Genomic DNA, 22,303 nt, shown 5'->3' with positions numbered 1-22,303 from the left:
CTTCAGGTTAAGATAGGCACTCACTGTTTCCAGCATGGAGGCTCAGTCTGAGCAGAATTAGCTTGGAGTTAGCTGATCACAAAGAGAGAGATGCCTTTCTTGGCTTCTTCTAGCAGAAATAAATTTCTACCTACTGTAACTTACTGCCATCTGATATGCTGAGTCATGAAGCTGGGGTTATAGAAATCTTTATGCAATCTTTATAAATCAGCCTCACATAATCTCAGGTGCTTTCTGCTTCATCTCTGTTGAGTCACTCATTTGACAGTTGTCATTCATCTTAGATTGAGATGTAATTTAATAGTTTCATTTCAGCATGAAGATAGCGTCATCTAAAGTTGAGCCCAGAAAGATTTAAAGGTGTAACAGAGGAAATATTAATACTGTAAATAATATCTGTAGAGCTGCATGTGTTTATAAATCACATAGTGCCAAGTTGGAAGGGCGGCCTATGTAAAGAAGAAAAAAGCATCTTTGCTTGTCTTCCCCTGCAGAGTTCAGCCACTCCGTCACCCACACCAGCTCCAGAGGTGATGGCTACCAAGTTATCGCTGTGCTCTCACTCGCCCTTATACCTGCTGGTATCACCTGCTCACGCAGGTATTGATCAAGGTGTCTTTATACACGTTGCATGGTACACGTTAAGGGAGAATGGAGTCCAGCAAGACGCCAGCAACCCCACGACAGAGCAGCTGAGCTGCGGCCACTGGGGTGTTTTATTCGGGCGTCACACCCTGGGCTAGGCCATGTTAATTGCCTGCCCGAACCTGACCTGCCCAACCCAGGGACCACTGGGTTTAAACATGGCCTCTCCGGATCGATTCCTCCTTGCTGTCGCAGACCTCGTCCAGCATCACCAGCATGAACACGGCCTGCGCTGGCCGCGGCGGGGCACAGAGGGTGGGCAGAGGCCGCAGGACAGCCGCGGAGCAGCCCCCGACCGGGGGCCTGCGTATCCCGTTGTGCGGGACCAGTGGGCAGCACGACGGAGCCCAGCCGCGCAGCATCTCCGGCCATCAGGCCGCCCCGGGCCCGCGCCGTGCATCCAACGGCGACCGGCCTGGACGGGGCCCGCCTTTCCCGCCGCAGGCCGGCCCGGTGGGGGAGGGAGGAGCGCGAAGGGAAGGGTGGCCGCTCCCTCGGGGTATCAAGGATTTAGCGGCCACGGACCCCCCGGAGCAGGAGTGGGGGAGGCGCGGCAGGAGGGGCGACGCCCGCCTGGTGCTGCCCGCCAAAACCAGCGGGGTGGCGGGACGGGACGGGGCAGAAGTGCGCAGACTGCTCTCCTAGCTGTCCACCGCCTGCCGCGATGCCCAGTGACACCCCGGCCTTCAGCAAGCCCCCGGACGTCGCGGGCCCGGGGGATAAGGCGAACAGCTTCGGAAAGGCGGCGGCCCCCATGGCGGCCGCCCCGGCGGATAGGGGCGCCTCTGCAGCGGGGAAGAAGCGGCCGCGACTGCCCAAGTGTGCCCGCTGCCGCAACCACGGCTACTCCTCGCCGCTGAAGGGGCACAAGCGCTTCTGCATGTGGCGGGACTGCCAGTGCAACAAGTGCAGCCTAATCGCCGAGCGGCAGCGAGTCATGGCAGCGCAGGTGAGCTGTGTCCGAGCGGGGTGTGCTCCGCGCCCTGGGGGGGTCGGGGCCGAGCGGCCGCGCCGAGATGCGGTGCGCTGCGAGACTGCAGCCGCGGGTAGCCTCGCCCCGGACAGGAGCCAGGAGTTACACCGCTGTCTTCCTATGTTAGTGAGACTTGTCGCGGTATTTCTCGCAAGTTACTTAATTGTTGGTTTTCCATAAAAAACGAGAGATGTCCCAAAGGCGCGGAGGATTGCAGCCGGGGGAGCGGCAGCGGTGAGCGGTCAGCTGCACCCGCCGGGCACGGCCGAGCGCCGCTGCCCCGGGCCGGGTACAGTCCGGCCCTGTGGACAGCTCCCGGGGGGCTGTAGAACCTGCACGGAGCAGGACCTCAGTTACCTTCAGTGGCCGTTTTCCCGCTTGCTTTTAACTAGAAAATTAATAATCTAGCTAACAAATTGCTTATCGAGAATATTTTGTGCTGATGGTTTCAGACTCTGTGCAAACTGCGTTTCCTGATGCTGGTTACTTCAGCTGAGCGCATTTCTAACTTTTTGGGTTTTTTTTTTAACGGCGTTGTTCGAAATTTGGTGTGTAGCAGTTCTTCACATAGCTGTGTAGGTGGGTCATCTTAAATCTCAACGAGGGCTCAGTATTCTGAGGGCTGAGAAAAACGGTATCCAGTTCAGGGTCGGAATAACGTTTTCGTTGGGTCTCCTCTCTGAAGTCACAGTTCTGGCGTTGTAAATTATAGGGCTCTTGTGATCTTTATCTTGATTAACCCTTGTGATCTTTATCTTGCAAACTTTATTAAAGGGGGTCCTGGGTGTGTAGCGGAGCGGCTGCTGGAGTAGTTGAGCTCTGCGAGGGGCATTTCACGCCCTCATTAGTGCAAATGATCACATGCCAGCACATAATTGACGAGGCTTTAGAGCTCCTGGTGCCAGTGGAGGTGCATCAAGGTGATACCAGACCCACCCATCAGTTTGCAATTGCTGTCTGCTCAGAGCTTCGTGATCCCGGATAAAATGTGTGTCGGGCTGATGGGTTTTAAAAACCTAAGCAGCTCTAGATTAAATCCCAGCTGCTTTTTGCTTTTGTTTGTTTGTTTGTTTTTGTTTGTTTGGGGTTTTTGTTTGTTTGTTTTTGTTATTCAGTGCGGGTATATAAAACGTCCTCAGAACTCAATGGGAATAAATTTTCGTTCATTTAAACAATCCCTCCTTATTGGTAGTATGGCAGTCCAGAAATTGTTATGCCCAAGTTACATGCACTTTCTCTGCCTGGTGTGAACCTTGGAAAAATAAACGTTAATCGCTTTGCTGTCTGCCTCGGGAAAGGGAGCACAGAGTGTCCCTGTGCAAAGTGCCCCCGTCGGCCCAGAATCTTGCTGCTCAGCTGCTTCTGTCAGGCAGTGGGTGCCTCCTGCTAGCAAGCTCCGGTGGTGATCCTCCTGGGGGAATTCTCTTCCCTGCCTAGTATTTGAAAGTAGCTTTGAAAGCCTCCCTAGCTAAACCTTATCTGCGTAGGAGTTACACATTGAAAGTCTGTCTTTCCCCATTTCGATATATTTCTGCAGTAAGCCCCTTGATGCTGGTGGAATTTTACAGGTCAAGGTTACTGGCTTGTGAAGTTGAAGTTACAGTGGTGTTTGCAAGTCTGCACCTTCTGTACGGGATGTTTCTTACTGCAAGGGCTAATACTAACTAACAGAATTATAAATCTTTATTAGGAAAAAGTGTGGCTGTTGCACATGAAAATGTAGGGAAGTCCTGTCCCAGATACCCAGGAGAATTTCCAGCAAGTAACACCCATGATCCCAGTCTGTAAACTGGAACAAATTTCTGAGGTTCAAGTAAAGATGGAAATCAGTCACCTCACAAAGTAGCAGGGTATGTACCTGTAGCAGTGTCATATATACTCCCCAGGCACGTATGGCATGGGTGTTAAATTGATCTGCTACATCGGATGAGGCAGAAGGGGCTGTCTGCAAGTAATAAATATGGTTTCTTTGCACCCATGTCCAGACTGTGTAGTGCCTATAGGCTTGGCCAGTGCCAGTTAGACTTTGGAACACTGTCAGTATTAGAAAAGAAATGGGACGCTCCAGCTTCTCCAGACTTTCCCAGCACTCTTCAATGTGTGTGATGCTGAGATTCTTGCAGGATGGTACCCTGCCTTTGCCGTGCTTCTTCCATAATGGTTCTCTCTGTACAGTGTACTGTATGCTGAAATTTCCTTGAAGGACAACACTTCCAGCAAAGAGGCAGCAGGGAACCTAGCAGGCCTGGATAGAGCAGCAGATTACAGGTACAAGCCCTCATGAAAAGCTGCTTGATATTGATAAGAGGCGCAGCAGAACCTTGCAAGCAAACTAACTTCATAACCCCAGCAGCTGTGTATCAGCAGAGAGGAGGGTAGTGACTACACTTTCCACAGTGTGCTTGTCCCAGGAGCAGCTGTGTTGGGGGAGTTTAGTCAGCTGCAACACGTGTTAATCTGGCTTCAGTGGAGGAAGATGTGTATGTCACCAGCATTTCATAGGTTTGTTCATTTGTGCTTGTACACAAAATGGAGTTGGTTTTTGCTTACATACTTCTCTGCCTGTTGGCTGGATTGTGTGAAGGACCTAGAGAGTAAGCCAAGTGAGGAGTGGCTGAGAGAGCTGGCTTTCTCTAGCCTGGAGAAAGGGGGCTCAGGAGGGACCTTCTGCAACTGCGTGAAAGGAGGTTGTGCGTTGGCCTCTTCTTCCAGGCAGCCACTAGTGACAGGCTGAGAGGAAATGGGCTCAAGCTAGGCCAGGGGAGGTTTGGTTTGACATCAGGAAGAATAGAAAGAATACTGAAAACATGAACCATCCCTGGAGGTGTTCAAGAAACAACTGGACCTGGAATTTAGTGCTGTAGTTTAGTTGACGTGGTGTTTACTTGAAAACTGGACTCAATGGTCTTGGAGGTCTTTTCCAGACTTAGTGATTGTATGATCAGCACTACTCTACAGTATGAATAGTGAAAAACCGGCTTTGAATCTGAGTCGTTCGCTGCTGCCAGTATAAATTGTGCTCAAAATCACAGAGCATACCCTATGTCTTCTCTTTTGTTCCTAGGTTGCCCTAAGAAGACAGCAAGCTCAGGAAGAGGAGCTGGGAATTAGCCACCCAGTGCCCCTGCCCAGTGTCCCTGAGACATTTGTTAAGAAGAACAGCGGTGGCAACTCTTGCCTCTCACTGGAAAGCAGCAGCCCAATGCACTCGACCATGACAGCAGCTAGTACACCACCAGGTAAGGTGCTGGGAGAGCGGTGCTCACAGCTGAAGGCCATGGCCAACACTGCTGATGCCCATTGTTACACACCCGTTCCCTCTTAGTAGTGACAGGGTTACGGAGAGTCCTCTCCCCAACAACTTTTTGGTACAGTTAGTGGAAGGGAAGGATCCAATATCAGTCTTTAATATTTTATTTGATTACTTTTACTTGAAAATCGAAAATTTCTTTTGCACAGACTGGTGCTGTAATAAAATTCGATAGAGTGTGTGATTGCAAGTAGAGAATTATGGGAAGCTTTTGTCCTTTTTCCCAAAACATGTACTCCTGCTACAGTCATAGTAAGTGGGCTTTGGCTGCCTGTGTAGCTTTTTCAAAATTCAAGACTTTCCAGAACTGTAGAGAAGCCAAGTACGTCGGTAATGTTACTGACCCCAGCAGCAAAGATCTGCCAGCCTTACAAAACTCGACGTTGTGGCACATCGGTTCTTTGTGGCATGGTATGATGAACTATGAAAGAGTGATGTAGTCCTTCTCTTTTACTACAATTACTGTATTGCATTTAACACTTGCAAAACAAAACCCCAAAAAAAACTACCAACAAGAAACAGCATTTGTCTGTATATTCAGTGAAAGCATGGCTAAGTAAAGATGGGATTTGAATATGCTAGGCAAGGGAAGACTCTAGGTAAAATGTTTTTTCCTATGCAAATTGCTTTTTCCATTTTCTAACTATGCCTGACAGATACAGTGATTGAACATCTAGAAGAAATAAGAAAGGATCTGCTGTAATTGATTCCTTGTGTATAGACAGAAAAAACCAAACAAATACAAATAAAAGGAATAGGAAGTTTCATTCATTTTTAATAATCTATGCACATGCCAGTTACACAGGTGAATATACCTGCCAGATAGAAAGGTGATTCTAAAGTGGGCAATGCCTTGCATTAATTAATAAATGGAAAATGCATGTGTGTGTCTGTCAAGTGACACTATTCTGTTTTGCAGGCCATTAAAAGTATGTCAGATGGATTTGTTGGATCTAGTGCAGACAGGCAGTTTCAGCGCATTGTAGAGGAATTCTGTTGGGAAGCTTTTAAAAGAACTGCTTAATAAAGCAATAAATAGCTTTTTATTAGCTTTTTTTGTTTTCATTATGTTAGTGTCACCTTTAAATTGATGCAGTTACTCCTTTCGCATTTGCATTACTGCATGCTTTGTCTGTAGACATGGAAAAAGCTGGCTAAAGATTAAAGTAGTATATTCAGTAATATATAGAGATTGTGTGTAACTCAGGAGAACAAGAAGATCCTTGCTTGTACAGAAGGGCCAAAGAACGAAAACATTTTACTATAGGCAAAGCTGTCATAAGCTTTGATCCTAAAGTTTTTTAAATGATGGTATTTAGTTTATTAATCCCATTTTAATAATTACTAGTTAATTTAATTAAATAATGGTCTTTTAATGAAAAGCATTGACCAAACAGGCTTAAGGCAATTCACGTGGTTGAAAAAGTACTTGAAAACATAAAAGTGCCTAATTTTAAAGTATTTTGAATTGTTTCACTGTTTTTGGTCAGAGCAGTCATCTTTCTTACAATGGAATTTGAGCAATTTAAATACATTGTTTCTCAAGCATTTTACTAAATAACTAACTGTTATTATTTGTGTCCAAATAAATAACTGTTTATGAGTGACAACATTTGAAATACACAGCTTCATCTCCAGAAAGAAGATGTGATTCAAGTCAAGAGTCAAGACAGCATTTCTGGTCAACCTTGTTCACCAGAAATGGAAGCATCTGCAAATGAATAGGAAATCAGGTCCCAAGTTTTGCTTTTGGGCACTGAAGTAGCAACAGACATTCTGCTTAGCTCAGAGGTGACTACACTGTATAAATGAAGTTACATCCCTAATAGTTTTGGTAGGTTCAACTGCTGAAAGCAGTGTAAATACTCATGGGGCTTGGCTTTATACCAGTGACTGTCTGCTGGCTCTGAAGCTGGAGAGAGTGCTGTGCATTTATCCAGATCTATAGGGTTGCTTTGTTAGGTGTCTGAGTACAGGCTTTGGTGAGGAACATAGCCTAAATATCCCCATATTTTAATTTTTATCATATTTCTTTTCAGATGAAAAATTGCCATGTGGCAAAAGTTCTGGCTTTAGATGTTGGGCTGTTTCAGGACCAGGTACTTGATGGATTCTTGTGTTGTTGTTTTATGATTTTATTACTACCCTAAACTGCAAGCAGAATGAGAGACCCCATTGGGGCAAGTGTCATTGTCTCAGGTTGGTAGGCTGAGGCGCTTATTTTTCAAGAACTTACAGTAATTATTAAAGGAAGCAGGGAAAGTGAAACCCTTCACTGCAAGGGGAATCAGCAGTTCTCTGCAAGCCCCAGGGGAAGCAGTGACTTCTGGGAATACAGTGTGTCTTGTATGATTCACATTAGATTGGGCAAGAGGTGATTTTGACAGCGGTAATTCTATTCCTCCTCTAAGGTTTTTGGCTTATGAGGGCAGTTCTTCTTTCGGACTCCCATCACATGGAGCATTGTTTTCCAGCAGAGGAGTGATATGTGAAGGAGTCACACAAATCATACATAGTGCCAGAGAGAGAGTCATTGCTTGCTGTATCCATTTTATTAGCAGATCAGAAATAGTATGACGCCTGGATACCTGAGGCAGTTTTTTAGATCTCATTGTGACATCCCTGTTTTTGAAGAGGGAAAAAATGAATTATCATGGTCATAGCACAGGTGTTTGAACATGAACCATGTCAAGCATGGTATGGAGTGTATATTCCCACTCAAAAGCAAACAGGGAATCTACAGGATAGTTGGAAGGGAACAGACCATGGTCTTAGGGCATTAGTAGAGTGTCTTACAGACTGAATTTGTCATTCCTGTGCAGTTCTCCTTAAAAAGTTGTAGCTTGCTGAAAGAAAAGACCATTTAATTGTACACAACAGCAAAAGTCATTATTCTAGGGCATTTGATGTAATTGTCCTTCCTTCTGTAGGATAGGTGTATCTTGTTGGGTTAACAGATATGCAAAGTTTAGGAAAGATTATGGTGAAGCATGTAGAATGTGCTTTTCAGACATTCTCATTTTATAATATCTGTGTTCTTTACTGGTTTGTGTCAATTTAGAGCGTCTGCCATTTTGATATTTAGCAGTCATGGGGGTCCGTGAGGGGAGGCAGATGAGGTCACTAAAGACCTTAGAGTTTACTGAAAACAAGAAAGCTGCTCATACTGAATGAAGGAAAATGCACTTCACCTTTGCTTCATTATATTTGATCTTTGGGACTACTGTGTGATGCAAAATGCCAGCTCCTGGTCCTGTGTTCTGTGGTGGTCGTTTCCCTGTTATATTTGCAATGGCAGCAGCGTTCAGGTGCCTTCCTAGTATCACTGGTTGACAAATATCATTTTCAACAATTGTGAATAGTAAGCTTGTATTTGTTATTTCCCTTTGTTACATTTATTAGGTTTGACAGAAACAAAATAGTATTCTTTTTTTCTCTAAGTAGCTGCTGTCTTCACTTTGAAACTCTTTGACAAATAGAAGGGTTTTATCTACTCATAAATATAGACCATAGTGGGGTCAGCGGTAATAGAATGCCTGATGTATGGTGGTACTGAGATCCCTTTGAACTTGCAGTGCCTTAGCTATCTGCAAAAACCCTACCATGTCTTCTTTACTTTTCCTTTATTTTCTTGATCACTGTATTGTGATGTCAAAAATTGATGCCAGATCTTGCAGCTGTTGTGCTGCATAGGTGATGAGTGTAAAAAACCGTAGTTTTTATAATGGGAAAAAATTATAGCCTGATTTTAAAAAGTGAGAAAATTTCTTTTTGAAAGAAAACTCTTTAACGGTATTCATAGTGTAGTGTCATGTGCTGTCAAAATTTCAGTTTCATGGAAGAAGCCTCATTTTAGTCAATTGATCATGTGGAAGCTGCTGTGGTTATTTCACTGTGAGATTGCTTGGGGGTTGAAACAGGTTCTCCAGAGAGGTTCTGGAGTCTCCATGTTTGGGAAGGCTCAGAACTTGGCTGGATGGTGCAACATGATCCAACTGAGAAGCTGGTTCTGGTTTGAGTAAAGTTTGAGCCAGCTGGTCTCCAAAGATTGTTTCCAAACTAGACTGTTCTGTGAATCTCTGAAATTTCTAATTGCTTTCATTGACATTAAGTCATCATATTTATATTTGAAGTTCAGTCAGCCTCAATACTGGTAAGCATTTGCGAGCCTGTGAAAGAAATCTTAAATCTTTTGACTTATTATTACTCAATGGTAGATTTTTTTTTTTTAAACAAACATTGTGGGGATTGACAAGTGGTGGAGGGGATTGATGGTTCAGGAAGCAGCAGCCTCAACAAGGCTGGCAGTAAGAAGGCAGCATTAGCTGCTTTGCCTGCCTGTGCCAGAACTAACATAATGGCTGCATGCCCTCAGAGATCTGGTGGCTCTGCAGTGGTTATCTGTCCATCCTCCTGCTCTTTGCTTTTCTCTTGGTCTCCTCACTACTTTCTAAGGATGATATTCTCAGGCTGCACCCATGGCTGCTTCTTTACCAGTTTTAGTTGCTGGCTGCCTCCTGGTTCTGCCATCCCCCTTCCATTGCTTCCTGGTGCTTTCCCCTGGCTTCTCCCAGAGTCAACAAATCTCTCTTAAAAAGTGAGGAGTACAGTTAAACATGACCTGTCTTTACTGGATCGTAACAGCAACCAAAGAGGGAAGTTTTGTGTCCTTCACCTGTGAATAACCAATACATCATCGTCATCATATCTGGTTTTCTCCACTTCATTGCAGTTAAGATGAGAGAAAAAGAATTACATTTGCATATGTCTCTTGTAAGAGTTTGTGATCTTCTTGGCCCTCTTGGATTGACATGATTTCCACAGCACAAGTTAGATATTGTCTTGGGAAGTAGTTGCTGGGAGTGGTCTGCCTGTATAGTAGTTTTTTTAGTTACTAAATCTCTTTCAAGCTGGACTAAGTAAATATTACAGGAGCTTTGAACAATCTACCCTTGATTTAGGATAAAATTTATCCTGAATAGGCTTTTTTAATCCCAGACTGATACAAGTATGCATTGAACAATGCCCTTTGCAGTGTGGTGGCCATGGCTTTCTAATTTTCAATTCCTTTTAAAATTCGCTCAGAGTTATGTATGAAGGAGTTGGTTGTGAAACAAGAAGGGGTGGGCATTTCAGCTTCTCTCTGCTGCTTTGGGTTCACTGTATTTGGGAAAATGGTAGAGGAGTTCTGAGCATCTCATTATAAAAGGACATAGATAAATCTGAAAGGATAGAGGGAAGGGTGACAAAAATGATGTATTGCTTGTAGAAAAGGAGACTAAGGGTGGATATAAACAGTCTATAAATATTTGAGAGGTAATAATGTGGAGGAGGGGGAGGGATTATTTACAGTGCTTGAGACAGCATAACAAGGAGCAACGGCTTGAAACTAAAAAAGGCAAAATTAAATTAGACACTAGACACTTTTTTTCCTAACGAGTAGTGCAATTAGCAACGGAGTGACCTGCATAAGGACAAGGGGGTAAGTGAAGCGTAATCAGGAGAGGTATTTAAGAGTGTGTTAGATTATGATCTCTAGTGATTAATATGGGGGTAAACTCTGATCAATGTGCAGGTTAAAGTAGATGACGGAAATCTCCTACAGCTTTGTCATCTCTTATATGATTCATTGGCTCTAGCCATTCTTTGACTGTGTTAAGTAAATCATAACGTTACAGGGTTCTGCATCCCTGATTAGATGTTTCCAGTCAGTTCTCCAGTTCTCTTGCAAAGCTTGCAGTTTTCCTGCTCCTCTTTTCAAGCAATATTAGTTCCTGCTGCTTTGCACATGCACATTTGTGTAGGTGCCTCTGTTTTAACTGAGCTCATATTTGAAGTGCTGTACATATCCATTCAGTGAAGTACTGACTCTGGTCAAAGGGCTGGTATTTCAGTTGTATTGGTGAAACAAGGTAGAACTAACAGCAGTTCTCAAAGTGTCTGAATGAAGAAGTTTTTATTTTCCTTTCAGACTTTCAGTCCTGTGTGATGATTCACTGGAAGTGTAAAAACAAATAGAATTATAAACCTATTTGGAAAATTCTCAGAGAAGATTGATTTTCTTGTTCTGTGCAAGTGGTATTCAGAACATTGTCTAGGGCTGTCTTCACCAGAGGCAGGGGCTGGGGAGAGGTTTCTGCAGTGTGCCAGGAAAGAAAGGGTGTCAGGGACCAGTCATGACCTACCCCTACTCCCTTACTTTGAGAGAGAAAGACTGCTCAGCCCTGAAACTGAGGCAAAGCACAGGAACCTCAGCAGTTACTTCTATCCTTTCACATTTCGGAAGAGATTTTTTTTCCCAAAAGGATATTCAGTACACCTTTTTTTTTTGTTTGTTTGTTTTTTTTTTCATTTTCAAAAATACTTCACTATAGGGCCTTCTGTGTTTTCAGCATCTTTCTGTCCAAGTTTTTTCACACCACATGAAGATTAAAGACATATATCTGTGGTTAGAGCAGGATAGCTGTCAAGTGGAGTTGTGTGCTGGACAGACTTTGCCATGTACAGTGTCCTAGCACCAGATTTTCTTCCCACCTAAGGTAGCAGGGCTGGTCAGCACATCCAATTGTTCTTTTTGCCTTGGGAGCTCTTCTTCTGTGGCATTTGCATATGTGCATTCAGATTTAGAGAGTTATCTGTGCCAGATTGTGCTTTCCATTTGTAATTATGAACACTGAGATAAGGAATGGAGCAGAAGCAGAAAATGTGCTAGGAATTTCTAAGAATTTACTATCCATGGGCACATTATTCACTATCTGCAGCTAACCTCTTGTTCCTTTTTGTGTCCTTGAAACAGTTATTGTAACTTCTCTGAATGTGTGGGGCTCTTTGTTTTAAAGAAAAGATATAAGTGAGGAGTGAAAGAGTACTGCACGCTTCCCTAACTGAACACTGATTTGATTTCTTGCTTCTTCTTTTGTTTCACATGCTTTCTTGTACCTTGAAGACTGCTTTCATTTGCTTAATTTATCAAATAACTTCCTGTTTCAGCCTGTTCAACCATTTTCCATTTACAGTAGATTTGTCACTTAATAACATGAGAAGTATAATGCAGTTTTGAAGGTTTCTTTTGTAGGAATGCCTTTTCATATGCTTCTTCTCATTCCTCTGTTTTATTGAAGTTTACTGAACTTTCTTCTGAGTCTGAGTACCTGCTAGTCTTAATTTGATTGTGAACAGCTCCTTTACTTAAATTACAAACACTGTTCATACACATCTGTCCTGTGTTTTCTTGAAGAGCTTGCAAATAGTTACTTAAATACTGAATTTGACTTCCTTTGCAGTGAGACTGGATGTCTGATTTTTTGTTTTTTAGTTCCTTCCTCCAGTCTTTATTCGTACTATTTTTATTGTGTACAGGATAAGCCACTATTTGGTTATTTGTATGTCTATAGTAATGGACACAGCTGAACCTCAGCAGATGCTAAGCCACTGTACTTCCACTGTGCATTTCTGTCAGTTATGCATGAACACCATTCTTTATGATCAGTTTGCATTTGCATTGAAGCCAGTTTTGTGAGTGCAAATGTTGTTGCACCTATTCAACACTGGCAATCATGCACAAAAGTTATGCACATGTGTGTGCTTATTGTTCTCTCGGTCAGGTCTGCTGGATGTCTGCGGTGTTTTATCACTACTCCTGCTTTTATTTTTTGCATCACATATTAGGTAGAGTTAAAAAGCCCTCCTGTTATTTCCAGTTGGTCTGTTGTAGAAACTTTTGGGTTTCTGTCATGATAATAGCTTATAACCAAGCTTGGGCTCCAGCAAATTCCAACCATCGTCCTACTCCCTTTATTATTTTTAGTGTGAGGCATAGTGATTTTAACCTAGTCATAATTCCTCCAAGGTCTCCTATCTCAGACACTTGTGAAGCTTTCCCTCCCTTGTAATGTTTTCTTTGATCTCTCATTAATGACTTAAATCCCTTTAAATTTAATCCACACTGAGTTTCTTTCTCCTCCTCTGAATTTGCTTCTTTGCCCCTGCAGGTGTCTGGGCTGTTTTCTATCATTGTTCAGAAATCTGTTTTTCTTCCCTAATTTCCTATAATTTTTAATTTCTTTCTCTGTTTTTTAAAAATTGTGGTTTTACTTTTGTCTCCATTACTCACTTTAGCAGCGTGTTGGATTTGGCAGCAAGAACACAAAGAGTTAACCGTTTGTAAATTTGCTTCTCAAGTCAGATATCTCAAGGTGAATAATAACATGTATATGTATATATTCACAAACAGTAGTCATACTTCCAGCTTTTATACTGAGGATTGAAAATGGTCCTTGTTTCTCATGCCCTTAATTTTCTGAAGCACTGATTTTATTGGTCCTGATCCCATTAGCTGTCACACATGCTAATAATTGAGATATGTAAATAATGCTGTTGTTTCCGTTTAGTGTGGACAAACATATGCTAAAGCATTAAAATAGTGCCTACCACCTTCACAGAGTTGAAGCTATATTCAAAGATTTTGAATGTATTTTCTTTACCAAAGCCATATTTTTTTCCACTTAAGATTTGAATATGATCACTATAGCTGTGTTATAATGACCAAAAGTGCAAGAAAAGAAAGACCAAGCATTACACCTCAGCTCATGTAAAAAGGTCGACTACTCCGCTATAGTCAGTGACAGAGACATTGAAAGGTGAATTTGCTGCCATAGATATCTTATTGAAGGCCTGCAGCTTAAATTAATTGTGGAAATAAAATATTATTTTCCGTAGTTTTTATTTCTACTGCTGTATTAGGAGGATTGTTATGTTGCATGCTAAATGTTTGCAGCAGATCATTTTTATTAAGTGTACAGTAAATGTGAACAAAATGTTCCTTCTCCAGTTCTACTGAAATCAGGCATACTTCAGCTTCTCTTAGCTGGATCTGGACTGCGGCTCTGTGTGGGACTGAGAAATTTACTATGCCAGGCTGCAGTCTTCTGGATGAAATTGCTCTCTCCTTGTTCTTTTTTTTTTTCTTTGCACAAATCACATTTTCTTTTAAAAAATACAGATTTGTGTGAAGATTAAAATTAATCAAAAATCTTGAAATTGAAAGGGTTTTTGAAATGTGTTAAAAACACACAAACAGAGTTAGCAATTATTTCACCCATTATGGAATAATAACTCTACAATGGAAGATGGGAATAAATGCTCAGTAATTTTTTTCTGGTCCTTGCTTTACAAAAAGATGTGTAGTATTATAGCTTTATATGGAGATGGTGACATTCCAGTTCCAACAGGAACTGAAATCAGCAGGACTGGACAACTCATATGCAATATTAGGAAGAAAAAAGAAAAAAACCCAACAACTTGGTTGAGGATACGGGAAGTCTCCCTTCCTGGAAATACTCCAGAACTGCCTGGATGCAGTGCTGTACAGTGCTGTACAATGTCTTGTAGGATGACCCTGCTTGAGTAGTGTGTGTGGGCCAGATGACCCCCTGCCATCCCTTTCAGCGTGACCCACTGTGTGATTTCCAGTGAGCCTTTTAACACTGAGGAAGTTCCTAAATCTTGAAAGAAAGATGATGTCATGCCAGTGTTTCAAGAAAAGCGGGTGTGGTAGGGTACATGGCTGCAAATCTATCAGCCTATCAACTTGACATCACTTTTGAACATGATGGAACAATCCACAGCAAAATGAAATATGTAAGAAAGGGAGAAATGCAGCTATCAAATGATGTTCACACAGCATGAATTAACAGAAGTTTATGGGTAAAAATTCTGTCAAGTTGGTAATCTTATATTGTTACAAAATTGTTTGGTGAAGTGCCATACTGATGCGATCACAAATCCTGCAAGGCATTTGATTTTTGTATCCCCTGGAATCTTGTTTAGGAACCTGAGCTGACTGAAAATCGGTAGTGTATGTGTTACCTGGTTTTAAGGAAAATGATCCTATTCGTTTGTAGGTCTGAGTGGGAAATTTTAACACAGTAGTGTTTCTGGAGGTGTCTCACAGGGACATGCTCTTTGCTGTAATCATCCCATTGGAAAGAAATCTGGCATCATCACAGGTTGTGCTGGTATGAGATGGAAAGGTACCTGTACTGGTAAGCACTGCAGGAGACAGAAGTGCACTGCAGGGAGGCTTGGTTAGATGATGGTAACATGAAAGCAAAAGCTGTATTGACCCATATGAGAAGTGAAAAATTCAGAAGTCCATCCCAGAGAAATACTGTTGCTTCACAGCTGGTGATCCTGGGGGATACTGTGTTGAATGTTAGTGGTTCCTGGTGAAAGAGGATGAACTGGCACAGTCCTTCTAGGCAGCTATGTGGTTGGGGAAGCTGGTGGGGTGGCCATGGAACTAATATAAGTGGGACTCCTGCCTTGGGAGCATGGTACATACCAGAAAGTCAGCTCAGAATGAATATTGAAAGGGAGGGCATCACTGAACCAAAACCAATGTCAGGTTAGGAGGGAAGTAGATCTGTTTCCCTGTTCATACTGTTCCCTAGGTTTCTCTTTGTAGCTAATGGTAGGGATGTAGCAGTGGTCTGGACCCACACACCTGGACTTTAAGTTGGAAGAGCTCAGGCAGGAGACAAAGAAATGATTAAAAGACCAGAGAACATGTACTGGAGTGAAAGTCAGCAGTTTATTTTACACTTTAGTGATTTCCTTAGCTAACCTTTGTTTGATCTGCAATATGATTGTTCTGATTGCTTATGCCTTTGCCAGACTATGCCAGTTCCAGGTAAAGTTTTCTGTGTTATTTCATGGGGTAAGTTTGGTGTTGTGAACAGCAGCAGCATTGGAGGTGGAAAATCCTGTGAATTCACCATAAGGCTCAAGAAGGCTTATAGGAAGGTCTCCCAGGTTTCCTTGAAATATGTTGTCCCCTTTGCATAAGGTTTGTCCTAGCGTGTTTCTGGCAAGCTTTGTTCTTGTTAAAATCTGTTGTCCCACTTGGAACTGGTTTAGCCCTTCAGAAGTAGAATTAGGTAAATGCCATTTTGCTCAAAGACCACTCTCGAGTTATTCCTGGAGGGGAGAAAAAAATAATACCGATTCCTTCCAAGTGAAATTGAATTCTTCCAGTCATGTAGCCCTTGAGAAGCATGCTCTGTACCTGTAGACATTGCTGCCATTGTGCCAGCTCCTCGCTGATAATACTGGCTGAACTCAACAGTCCAGCAGCTGCGCCTAGCAAAGAATTTTTCATGACACCCATACAGCCCTAGTTTTCAGACCCACTGCAGGAAAGCTGCAATGACTGGTTGTTTTGTCCTGCTGTGGTGGGAGTAGGTGAAAAGCAAATGGTAGTAGTTGGCTGGTGATACGGCATAGCTGCGATAAAGAGGTGGAATAGATTGATCCTTGTACACTTCAGTTTCAGGGAAGAGGCCAGAGGCCTACAAAAGTCTCAGAAGTGTTACACCACATACTTTGGGATTTGTTTGTCTGTTTTCAATGTGTATTCCTGCTTTAAGAAGAATTATATATAATTCTTCTATATAATTTCTAGTTTGGATTGGAGAGGTACTGTGGTATCAGTAAGGTGTTTTGACTATTCTTGACCTGGAGATAGAGCCGCTGTTAGCCTTCATGTCTCAAGTCTCATTACTTGATACTTTTCTGTCTCTAACAGGTGTTAGAGCACAGCTCCATACCCAGGGCTGTCTGGGAAGGAAATCTGAACAGAAAGGAAGGAGAATCACCAGATTTCATGTTTGAGCTCAACATAGCCATAACAATTGCCATGACACTGGCAGTTTATAGAGGGAGGAAGAAACACAGTTTTCTGAAAAGCTTTCTGGTCAAAATAATTGGGAGTGCTGCAAATCTGGCTTTCAAAAGGAGAATGAGAGTAAAAGAGCTCACACATCTCAGAAATCAAGTTCCAGGACAGGGGTACAAGCACGATCTCCCCTTCTGCTCTGTGGACCCTGCTTGTTGCTTGTGTTTGCTGGCTCATCTTGGTTACAGAGTGCTTTCTACCTCCCCACTGCCTGAAAGGCGGCACAGATTGAAGGGCCAGAGATCTGCAAACTGCAGAGAAAAACACTGAGAAGAGTTTTATTTTCACAGCAGTGCCTTGAGTAGCTACCTCTTAGCATTTGAATACAGGGTTACTTTTAGGAATCCAGGGTCTCCTGGTTCAGTCTTCTTTTAAAGGGAGAAGGCTTCCACTGACAGATTTGAAAGGCGTGATTCTGCCTACCTTGTGCTACAGCAATTCATACTGTTCAATTTTGGTCCAAAGTAAATATCTGATCCTTGATGTTTCCTCCTATTTGTCATGATAGAAAAGTGTCTCAGATTTTCTGATTCCTGGGAAGTTTGTTTATTTAACAACGCAGTTCAAAGGCACCAAAACCTCTTTTTTGTGCTACAGTTTCCTAAATCATAATTTCATCAATATGTCTTTGCAGTTAGGGATGTGAGTTGAGAGTTTTATACATGCAAGCACCTAAATCAGATATTTTAAGATAAAGCACTCTCTGGAGTGTATTGATAAATAAGGAACCAAGGGGAGAACAAAAGTCAGGATAACAGGGCATTATCTCTCCTGTTTTCTTGAGTGCCCTGCTTCTCTGTCACCTGCAGTTCTAGTGCCCTTAGAAAGAAGAGGGGCGTAGTACATGGACTTACAGTGCAGTGAAGCTCTTGGCCGAAGCAGGTAGTGCTGGGATGTTGATCACTGCCTGGTCGTTTTCTGGGAGCTTTGAGAGTAATGAAGACAAAATCCTGGTTCTTTGCACATTCACATCAGTATACATAAAGGACAATCCTTGTGAATGTCATACTGGACCAAATTTGTCTGTCAAGAACCTATACTGCATTAACCAAAGCTCCAAGTGGGGGGGTGGAGCTTTGGTTAATGCAGTATAGCTTTGCTCCTTCACTTGTGCATAGTGAAGGAGCAGTAAATGGACTTCGTATGAAAGAGCAGGGATCAGCAGGTTCCAAAGCTGTGAAAACAAGATTAAGTAGTCTTTGTGGAGAAAGAGGAGAAAGACAAAAGGTGGCACCGGAGAAGAGAGTAGCTGGGGTTGTCTTCAGAGCCTGATGTTCTGGTTTTGCTGCTTGTTGCTGTCATGCTTCTTAAATTCCCACTGAGAGACTCCAGCCTTTTCCTGTTCCCTTCCTTCTGTTACTGGAGGGGTTTCCTTTCCTTTTCTTACTTGATCTAAAGCAGGGAATGGGAATAGGGAAAGTGTTCATGTGTAGTATTTTGTACGGTATCACTATGCAGGGTACAAATAATAAATCACACGGTACATGCTTAGACAATTTAATGCCGGCTTTTGTATATGCTGTGACAAGTGATCAAAAGGTCAAAAAAGCTTCCTTAACAAATTTGATAAGATAATGCAGTGAGCTGTAACATCATGAAGTCCTGGGGGCCATAGACCAGAATAGAAGAAATAATTATGCATGGTAATGGGTAATTACAGATAATGGCCTTTTTTGGGGGTGGCAGAAAATTACACAACCCCACAGCCTTGCCTGAAATGAACATTGTCTAGCACATTAACTTTATATCAAGTTAAAAGTTCAGTGCTGGAACCAAAGATAATCCACAACTTCTAATAGGAAGGGAATAGAAACACTCCTCTCAAAGACAGAGCACGCGTGTGGGTTTTGTTCCTTGGGAGGCAGCTTTTCTCAGCAGAAAGTAATAGTGCCAGCTTTCTTTGACATCTGAAATAGCTCTGTCATGATTGTCTGGTGGGAGAAACACATTGTACCAGAGTTTCTGATTATGATGTTAGGGAGTGATTTCACACTGGCCGTGTTCAAGGCTATTGTCCAACCTCAAAGCCAGATACGAATTGAACTAAACTAAATGCATTGCAAGACTTAATATTGCTAAACCAGCTAATAGGAGCATGTCAATGCTTTATGTACTGAGCAAGGAGAAATTGTCAGATACAAGATTCTTTTGAGGTATGGAGGCAAGTGTTTCCTGTCTGAATAATTTTTTGTATGTGTTTTAATGGTGTAGCTGTCCCTCTACCCTTCTGCAGAAGCTGGGTTGCAGGAAGTATTAAAACTGGTGAAAACAGTCACTCTAAATTGAAAACTGCAGGAAATGTAAACTTACCAGTTGTTGAGCTTGCTTACTGGGCAGTGCTTACCTGCTTGTGGAGTCACTGTGTTACTTGAGTACTCACAGTTCTGTATTTTCAACAGCAGAGTATGTGCAGTGTCTCTGTAGGCAAAGAAAAAAACCAAAACTGTGAACCATTGGTTTATATAAGAACACATGCCAGTAAATGGGGGCAGTGAAATTCTCATAATTGCCGCAATGCATATACCAATCCCTTTTCTGAAATGTCCAATCAGCTGGAGACTAATCCAATCTAATGCCACATGACTAAATTGAACCATGCTATGGCATGCTCCCAGACACAGAAATGTGGCTCTGCTATCCTGATTTATAAAACAGTTACTGGTATGCATCTGTCACGAGTAAGATGATTAATAATCTCCCCCAGATTTCTGTGTGGTTCAGTAACCATTCCCAGTAGGCACTTTGGTGCTACCACCCTGTTTTACTTGCTAAGAAAGTCTATTAGTATGGACTTTATGTCATTTGACCTCATATCAGAGGCTTACCCACACATACTTAAATTACCGTTGCCAAAATACTCCATGCTTTTATGCGGCCTTAAGATTTCAGTGTTTTTACTTCTCAGTATATAACCTGAAAAACACATTTGCATCTGTGAGATGGAGATGATGATGGAAATTCCTGTAAATTACCTGGCCTTTCTCCTTTCTTCTCCCAAATGATCTATATACTGGCTTCTGTGTTGATTTTGCCATGCATATCCGTAATTTGTGTAAATCACCATAGCTTTATTGAAGTAAATGGTCTGAGACTGGTTTACATTACCTAAGGACTGGACCAGTGTTTTTCACTGTGCTCTGCTAAGCAAAGGCAGGAGCCCTCACAGGTTACTGAATGTAAAAGACATATATGTGTAACTGACCCCTAGTACTCACCTTCTTTAAAAGAAAATACCAGCCACCCTGAAATGAATTACTGGTTAACTACTATTAATATGCCATAGAGTCGGAGAGTCGTCTACAACACTGAAAGATCAATACCAGTATTTATTGTGCATCATATTGATCTTCTATGAAAGAGTGGGCCATATTTCACACTGTGTACATAGTGCAAAAAAAGTAGCATCGGTTCTCTATGGGACTTAGTAAAGACGTAGAAAATAACTTAAGAGATCCAAGGGCACAGCTGCATGAAGGGGTATTGTTGTCTTTGCTGTAAAAGTGTTGCTCATCCCTGAGCAACACTTTTACAGCAAAGAGCCTGTGATGACCCTACATAATAGATTTGGCATTCCAAAATCTTAGTGAGAATTTAAATTGCTTTCTTTTTTTGTTACTGTTGCTCTATTTACTGTACCTCCTTGTACAGGCTCAGTCCCATTTTTGATCATGTTGTATTTGCAACTTCCGAAATATTAAATTTGTGTCTAATAGCAAGGGAAAGGCCCAGGTGCCCTTCCTACTCTTTCCATCTAGAGAGTGAAGATAGCCAAGGCATAAGGCCAGCTCCCGTAGCAGATCTCATCTTTTTAAGTGCAGGTGGAGGGGCACAGTGGAAGCTTGAGAGAGCAGTAGGGGTTACCTTCTTGAGAGCTTAATAACTCTCAAAAATTTCACCCTGATATGCAGGTGTTGTAATGTTGCAAGTTCTAAGGCAGGGGAGGACCCTCTTCTTACCAGAAGAGCCATTCAGCTGTCTTGAATTTGGAAGACAGAAAGAAATCAGCTGAAAGCTGCTTCCTTTAACCTTGCTGTTCTCTACTTGCTGGCAGAAGACAGTCACAGGCTGACAGCCTCCCTTGAGAAGAACACTTACTTGGTTGAGTGGCTGGAGGCATGGCTGTAGGAAGGATCAGCCAGTAGGTTGGAGTCTACCCTTACAGATATGGGCCAAGGACCAACCAGAGGAACCCCAGATAGGTTGGTTCAGACAAATCTGTCCTTCCACATTTAATAGTGTGGTGTCTCAAGGGATTTAGGGAAAACTAACTCTTCTGGCTGTATTTCCTGTGGTGTCACAGGAGTCCTAGTTCTTCAAGGAGCTGGATGTGTCTTTCCCTTTATTTGAACTTTTGCCTTTCCCTTTGCTTGTATTTTTACTTGCTAATCTTCTGGGGCACATCTCTCTGGTGTGGCCCTGCAGCTCAGAATGGTTGTGTGCTGGAGATGGACCACGGATTTCGTAACTCTGGGTTTATAAGGGAAAAATGCCCCGGGCTGCTGATACTTGGGGATTTATGGATATGGGTGCCTGAGTCGCTGAATGAGCCAGCTCTGCAGACCAGCTTTGGAGAGAGCAGCTGATAGTAGTGTAAAGATTTGGACCATGGAGCGACAGCCGAAAGAAAGCAGAGATACTTCTAGTAGGTTTTAACAGCCCTGAACTCTGAACCACTGGTGGGTGTTCTGCAGCTACATAAAAGAAAATTCGGGACAAGTCAAGCCTTTTGCACTGCTGGTGCCAAATGATGGTAGCCCAAACCACAGACAGAAGATAGAAAGAGAAAAGAAGGATCAAAAAACTTTTTTTTTCCCTCCTCCTTAATGCAGCCAAATACTGCCACTGCTGCTCTTCAGGAGGGAGCTGTAGTGCTAACAGCCATTGGAATGTCACAGACGCATCAGGAATATCAGGAAAGGTTGTGTGATTTGGCAGATAGCTATGGGTAGATTTCTGTTCTAGCCTAGCCTATCTTGTCCCATGTTAGGAAGTGTAGCGTATAAGACCTTTCCAAAAGTTGCAACAAAAGCTGTTACTTTCTCCCCCTCTTCCTTTTAGCTGCTGGCACCCTGGATGACTGATCTCTCCTGTATATTAGAGAATCAGAATCACAGAATCATTTAGATTGGAAAAGACTTGTTTAAGACTGTTGAGTCCAGCCTTTGACCCATCACCACCTTGTCAACTTGACCATAGCACCTAGTGTCACATCCAGTCATTCCTTATTACCCTCGAGGAATGGTGATTCTACCACCTCCCTGGACAGCCCATTCCAATGCTTAACAACCCTTTCCATAAGTTCTTTCTGATGTCCAGCCTGAACCTTCAATGGCACAGCTTGATGCTGTCTCCTGACATTTCTGCCACTTTGTGCCTGGGAAAAGAGTCCAAACCCCACCTGGCTACAACCTACTTTCAGGCAGTTGTAGAGAGCGATAAGGAAGCCTCCTTTACTCCAGCCTAAACAACCCCAGTCACTCCTCATAGAACAGGTGTTCCAGAACCTTCCCCTGCTCCATTGCCCTTCTCTGGACATGCTTCAGTACCTCAATGTCTTTCTTGGAGTGAGGGGCACAGCTGAATATAGTACTCAAGGTGTGGCCTCACCAGTGCTGAGTACAGAGGAACAATCCCTGCCCTG

The 22,303-nt window shown here is 42.8% G+C and overlaps 1 protein-coding gene across 1 annotated transcript in view; it reads left to right on the top strand.

Annotated features, from left to right (window-relative positions):
* The first annotated feature begins 1,309 nt into the window (after positions 1 to 1,309).
* DMRT1 (doublesex and mab-3 related transcription factor 1) overlaps positions 1,310 to 22,303 on the top strand; it is a 58,204-nt gene continuing 37,210 nt past the window's right edge. The window contains exons 1-2 of the mRNA XM_050986955.1: positions 1,310 to 1,594; positions 4,683 to 4,857. Coding sequence (XP_050842912.1) covers positions 1,310 to 1,594; positions 4,683 to 4,857 — 460 coding nt within the window. The remainder of the gene's footprint in view (positions 1,595 to 4,682; positions 4,858 to 22,303) is intronic.

This window comes from Serinus canaria, chromosome Z (genome assembly GCF_022539315.1).
Source record: "Serinus canaria isolate serCan28SL12 chromosome Z, serCan2020, whole genome shotgun sequence".
NCBI classification, from domain to species: domain Eukaryota; kingdom Metazoa; phylum Chordata; class Aves; order Passeriformes; family Fringillidae; genus Serinus; species Serinus canaria.
The sequence above is the reverse complement of the archived record's forward strand: the minus strand, read 5'-3'. Positions and strand labels throughout refer to the sequence as shown.